At 41.1% G+C, this 6649-nt stretch overlaps 1 protein-coding gene across 1 annotated transcript in view; it reads right to left on the bottom strand.

Annotated features, from left to right (window-relative positions):
- Positions 1-6062, bottom strand: part of LOC105550996 (cancer/testis antigen 75-like) — a 7779-nt gene extending 1717 nt beyond the window's left edge. Inside the window, 3 exon segments of the mRNA XM_011996094.1 lie at positions 7-235; positions 237-546; positions 5936-6062. Of these exon segments, the coding sequence (XP_011851484.1) occupies positions 7-235; positions 237-546; positions 5936-6062 (666 nt within the window).
- Positions 6063-6649: the final 587 nt, after the last annotated feature.

Raw genomic sequence — 6649 nt, 5'->3', positions numbered from 1 at the left:
GCGGACCTGGCGTCTGCACCTCCAGCTCCGCGCGGCGGGAGAAGAGGGGGCCTCTGGCTCTGTGCGCTCGACCTTCTGCGCCCTCTCCCTGCGGCCCTCGGGCTCTCCCGGACTCACACCCTCTCCCAACTCGGCCACTGAGGGGACTCGGTTTTCTGTTCCTCGGGCTTCTGTCGCCCCTCGCCCTTCGCGCTGGGCCAGAGAGGGAAACTGAACAGGCGGGGATGCTGGTGGGAGGTCTCTTTTGCCCGGACTGTGCAAAACTGACCTCCGCGTTATGCACCACCTTCGTCCTCGTCAGAGTGTGCGGCCATCCCTCCCTAGAGCACAAGGATCTTCAGAGAGGAGGCAAGGGGAGGGGGAGCCCCGCCGCCCCGCCCGAAAGCTGGTTTTCTGGCTGCCAGGACTTGAGAGTTTCTTTAAAGGTGCAGCTGCGCGCGCGCACACGTGCATCTGTGGCGGCTGTGAATGGACTTAAATTGGCCGGAGGAAGAATGAATGGGATGTAAACGTGACAGGAAAAGGGTTTCCTGCTTCGTAGCGGTCCTGGAAAGGGAGAGATCCTGAGCGCTGAGAGTGACGGACACTCCCCGCCCGCACAGCGCTGGCGTGCCGGGAGCTGCTGGAAGAACCCGCGGGCAGCAGCTGGGCGCGATGGGGCAGGTGCACGGCGCGCGTGCGCGCTCGGGGCAGACTCCGAGCGGCGGAGGTGGCGGTGCGCCCAGGGCGGGGGGCCCTGTTGCTCATGGCCGGGTGTTGTCTGGAGCAGAGCCCAGAAGTCTCATCTCCTGGAAGCTTGTGGTTGTTTTATTCACGGTGTTACTGCCAGGAAGTCATTTCATCTTCTGTAACTGGACTCAGGGAGCTTAAAGAGCCTGTTCTCCCTTCTCTCAAAAGTGACTTACTGTTGCCCCCACCTGGAAGATATTGAAAGCTATTCACAGCGAATATAAACTATATTTTCTCCTTTCCCTCGCCTTTTTTTCTTAATTTCATTTAAGATATAATTTATTTTTGAATGTATAAATCCGGAAATTTTTGTGCATTAAGATTTCCAGAAAATTGTTTGATAAGCGGTGACATTAGTCCCATGCCTCGCGTCCAAATACATTTCGAAATTAGGAGCAGAAAATAAAGGCCTGTTGGTAATTGATTCAATATTTTATACTGTGAAATAACTAATGACTTTTAATTATCTGATAAAATATAAACTAGTGCCCAAAGATGAAATCAACTAACTGAAGGTCTTTCTGCCTTTGACTACAAAGATATATATCATATACATTTATTAGAAAGTATTATATGATTTTGAATTTAACTGTTTGATATTGTTGGAATCACTGAAATGTTCACATACAGTCACATGAGATGAAAAAGAATATATATCTATCTGATTTTGTAACTACAAAGATGAATTACCAGTGTATGTTGCAAGTGGGTTAGATGCCTTTTTCTTAAGAAGGGAAACTGTTCCAAATGTACTTTATATGAAAACATTCCTTATTCCATCTTTTGAAATTTGGAATAAGACAAAGTTTTCTTGCTTAAAAATCACAGAAGCTGCTGAAGGTATGCTATTATTCCTCAAGTATTTATGCAAGCTGTCTGCATGATCTCCTGACACTATTCTATTAATTGAACTTGAATCGAGCATTTGTATCTATCATAAGAGTGAAGTAATTTATTGGCCATTGATAAGTGGTTTGACTGCAATGTAGAAACTACAGTATGAAGTGTTTTATGTCTGCATTGTCTTAATAATAAAAACAAGAGGTCTTTACAGAAATATCTATTTTTATGACATTGATTTCATGGTAAACTTGCTCCATTATTTGTGTGGCACTTCTCTTCCTTAAATACACGTCCCCATCTAAATCCAAATTTCACATTTTTAAATGGGGCTGAGAGAGAAATAACTCACACATTGAAATGTGCTTTGCTAAGATGGGCATTTTGTGGGATTATTTCTAGGAATAATGACCCTGGAAGGCCCAGTGAGATCTGTTGTATTCTGAAGAGAGAAGTAACTTACATATTTACTACCACAACTTCTACTAAAACTAAACTCTGTTGTTAGACTTTGTTCTTGCTTTGTATGAAATGTTTTTAGGTTTCTCTTACTAAAAATCACTTTTCAGAGCTTAGTTTTATTTATACCCCCATGTCTTGTGTTTTACTTCTATACTCATTTTTACCTTTTATTCATTCTTTATTTACCTCCATTGCTAAGATTCTGTTTGCACTAAAAACTACTGAGTTGCAGAAGTGCAGCTACACATGTATATATGTATGTATTAGGTATCTGTTTAAAGATATATTGTGTATAAAATACGTGAATACTGGTAACAACTTGGCTTTGTGACTGTAACAATGTGTACATGTGTACACACACATGAGTTTTTTATGTGCGCTAAACTGGCAACCTGGAAGTCTGTCTAAAGTTATTATGGGCACCAAGTTTCCTCTTAGAGTTTATTTGTGTTCCAGAGAAGTATGCCAATAATGTAACCTAAAAGATTCCTCATAACTGAGAAATACATTCTTGAATCACCTCAATGGCAACAAAAGCCACATTTTGCTTCTCTTATGAATTACATGCATAAATTTTATGTAATTAAAATTTGAGTTAGAATACTTTTAAGTCAAAGAGACACACTTAGCAGCTCAGTATCTAAACATGGAGAGATATTTTCTGTGGCTTACCAATGCTTTATTGCTAATTTCTGATTGTGTTATCAGGAACTGAGTGGCAGGATATGGTCATGGAAAATATCTGTCTGGTTTCTAGTGGTTATCTGGCATTCAGGTCTCTCTCCCCTCTCTCCATTCAGCAGATTGGATTTAATCATTTATATTCACATGGAAAGACCTGCACACCAGCACCTTAGGCAAAGCGGGAGCTTAAGGAGTAATTGTTGAAATAACAAGTGAGTTGTCAGGAGGGCTCCTGGTGAAAATGGAGTATTTTTCTCCCTTCCAGTGGCAAATCTCTTCATCTCAGAAAAGCTTGATTTAATCCTGGACACCTCTTCACCTTATGAGTGAGAAATACCAGTAGAGTCACTACAAAAAGCCAGACCTGGTCTGGTCTTTGTACCTGATTGGAAATTCCTGGTTCCCATGGGCTGCATTATGCCTAGGTTCTGGGGCTACAGGTTAGACTTATCATCATGCTTTCATAGGATCTACATTTCAGGTGAAAGAAACTCATGATGCAGGTGGTGAATTAAACATTCAGCCTCTGAATACAATATGATTTAGTGAACAACATACACATCTAAAAAGCACATTGGATTTGGGGTCAGCATCTTCAGCCAGGAGGTGTAAGCCTGAACATTGGTTCTTTCTTTAGTCAGAAAGGCCATTAAAAATCATTTAACCTCTTTTGAGTCTCAGGTTCCCCATCTATAAAATTAGAGGTGGGGAGTATCAGCACCCCCTACCTCATGGAGTTGGTGTGAAGATTTGTACACATAAGAGGATAAATTCATGAAAATTATTTGGAAACTAAAGCCCTATATGGACCTTGCTTTTATTTAGGTCTCCAAGTGTCTAATATTACCTCCCCAGAGAGGTCTGCCTTGGCAACTCTATTCCCAGTGGATATCTATCCCAGTTTTACTTTCTTAATGAGATTTACTTTGTATAATACGTGTTATACTGTTTGCAGTAGTCTTACTTATCAGTTGCATTTTTCATCACTCTCCTGCCACCAGAATGTAAAGACATGAACAGGAACTTTGTCTATCTGGTCATCCATTTGATGCACAAAGCCTTAACCAGTTCTGGGCACGTAGTGAGTGACTGATAAATGTTCTGTTGAGTCTGCTGAAGGGACACTCTGGAATGAATCTTAGGTGACCTGGTTTCCCAGACTTACATTCCCAGACTTACATAACTCCTGAGATCCTGGGAGGCTTAGGTAAACAGTTTCCTTCCTTACTTCATAAGAATTTTTGAAAGGCGAAAAAAATATTTTTGTCAAGCACTTTGAGTTTTGAGAAAAATTAACACTATAATAGTGGAACTCTTACATTTTATATTCAGTGATAGGAACTGCTAGAGAAACTAAAGGACATTTGGCCTCCATTTTTTAATCAGTTCTACATTGTGTGACATTTTAAGGTATCTTTGTGAACATGTCTACATTGTTGCCTCCAAGGCTAGCAGCACCTGCATAACTGGGAAAAAAGCACATTGCAGTGGAATTTCCAACATGAGAACAAGATCTATTAAATTTCTTACTATTGTTACTCCCTGTTTTATTAAGTATTCAATCTTTGCCATTTTAATAAATCGTTCTTCATAGAATTGCTAATTTTATGGTCTTAATAACTAAGCAATTTCCTAGTTACTATGATCTTAATAACTAACTAATTCCCCAGTTATTCTGTGATTCAACTCTTACCCTCTTTAATCATTTAATTCCTGTTAGCTAATATTTGTATTTCACATTTCTGCTATTATACAAAGATAATGAAATTCACATTATGGACAATGAACTGCATGCTTGCTGAATGTGCATTACACTTCTTCCTTTGAAATCATATGTTTTTTATTGTATTTGTTATAGTGCAAGTTTGTTTGAGTAGCTAATATTTACTGTAGTATCTATTTCTGAAATGAGTGTTAGAAATGACTGCAGCCAGATCTTAGTTTGAAGTTATATGAATGAAGAAAGTGTAAGAAATTGAATTTATCTTCTGCTAGAGATCTCTTTTGATTTTCCATATAAGATAAGCTTTGTAATGTATATCAGCATTGTTTCCTTCAATCAGTTTTGATTCTAAGTCTTCTATACTCTTATGCAGACTAAAATATGCCAAAGAAAAACAAGTTTGTTTCTGTGATGAATTCACAATAATTTCTGATTATAAAATATACTTGGAGAAGTAAGAATGTTCAATGCCTAATTTCCAAGAATATTCCTAGGAGCTGAGGAAGAATGTGAACACTTCCTTTTTTTTTTTTTTTTTTAAGTTGTCTTTGCATGTAAAATTGGATTATCTTTGGTTTAGAAATACCATACCTCCATGGGGTTGAGTGGGGAATATTGAAGTAGGAAAAGAGTGGAGAAAATATGCAAAAAGTTCTTTTAGCTTTTAATCTTACAGAACATACCACACAATAAACAGAAGAGAGCGTGTTTAATTACTACAAGAATAGAACAATTTTATTTCAACAACTACGATTTCAAGAACTGTGGTAATCTATGGTCCACTCAGCTATCTCATAGCACATAAACCAGTATTCTCCATCATATATAAATAACACATTTGTGTCACTACTGTGTGACTTTAAAAATATTTTGTAGTCAAATTTGAGAGGTAGAGAGCAAATTCTATCTGATGCAGAGTTTGGGGAAGAATTAACTTTCAGTGAGAATTAGTCTTGACTTGGAAAAAATGGAGGGCCAAGCTTTGCAAGGCAAATGATTTGTCCCTAGAAGCTCATTTCCTATTAAATTCACACATAGCAAATTTATCCACCATGTGAGCTTTATGGAGGTTCTCAACCCTATTAGCACATTAGAATTACCTGGAGAGCTTTAAAAAAAATTGCAGAAGCACCGTTCCTGCCCCCAGAGACACATATTTAATAGGTCGGGGCGGCGGCGGAGAAGAAGATGCATCGGTATTCTTTTAAAGTCACCCCAAGTGAGACTATGTGCAGCCAAATTTGAGAGCCATTATATTTACCGTAGTTACTGAAAGGCAAGTCTTCCTAATCTCACTTTAATGAACTAAACACCACCACATGCAATGTCTTAGAAACCGATTGGGAGATCCTGAGGCAATGGTTGGATTTTGGATTTTGGAAGTGGTCTTGAATCACCAAAGGAGGGTTATTTAAACGTTGCTTCTCTCTCTCTCTCTCTCTCTCTCTCTCTCTCTCTCTCTCTCTCCCTCTCACACACACACGCTCCTGTTGTTACCTTTGCGTTCAAAGGAAGGTTGAGTAAATATTCGCATCCGCATTTGGCTGCTGGGATCTCTTCTCACGTGGGCGGGGTGGCGGTTGCTCCTTCCCCCATCAGCGGGCTTTTCTGTGGGCTTCCCCATCCCCCACAAAATAGGTGCTTTCCAAGTCCCCTGAGTCATCAAAATGCAGTGACAACGAGGGGATTTGAGGACGGATTATGTGGATAATCAGGGAAGTCTCGAGGTTAAATGAACAAAACATCGCCAGTGATAGATGTGGGTGTCATCGCCAGTGACAGCTGAAAGGGGAATCTCAGCTTGTCTGCTGGTCGCTGACAGGTGCCGACGGGCAAGCTGATATAGCGCAGAGTCGTTTTTTAAAATACTCGCCAGGAGAGTTGTTAAAAGGACCCTTTTTAATAGTAGCCATTCAGTGTGTAAATTAATTCCACTCTCTTAGGTGCAGGTATACTGAGTGTGCACAGAGGCCGAGCTTCCGGCAGTCAGTGGGAGGCGGGGGTTACCTCCTTTTCTCTCCTTGTGGGTGCGCACGCCAGCGGTGGCTTCCAGCTGAGCCCAAGGACTCTCATGGGAAGGGCAGGGCCCGCGGGCCGAAGACTGGAGCCCCTGCTCACTCTGCAACCGCGGCCCGCGGCAGCCACTGCCACTGGGACACCGGGGGTGGAAGGGGCAGAATCCCGCACCCTGGGGCTAGCGGGGTCTTCCTT

This window comes from Mandrillus leucophaeus, unplaced genomic scaffold (genome assembly GCF_000951045.1).
Source record: "Mandrillus leucophaeus isolate KB7577 unplaced genomic scaffold, Mleu.le_1.0 Scaffold1135, whole genome shotgun sequence".
Lineage (NCBI taxonomy): Eukaryota > Metazoa > Chordata > Mammalia > Primates > Cercopithecidae > Mandrillus > Mandrillus leucophaeus.
This window is presented reverse-complemented; position numbering and strand designations above follow the sequence as displayed.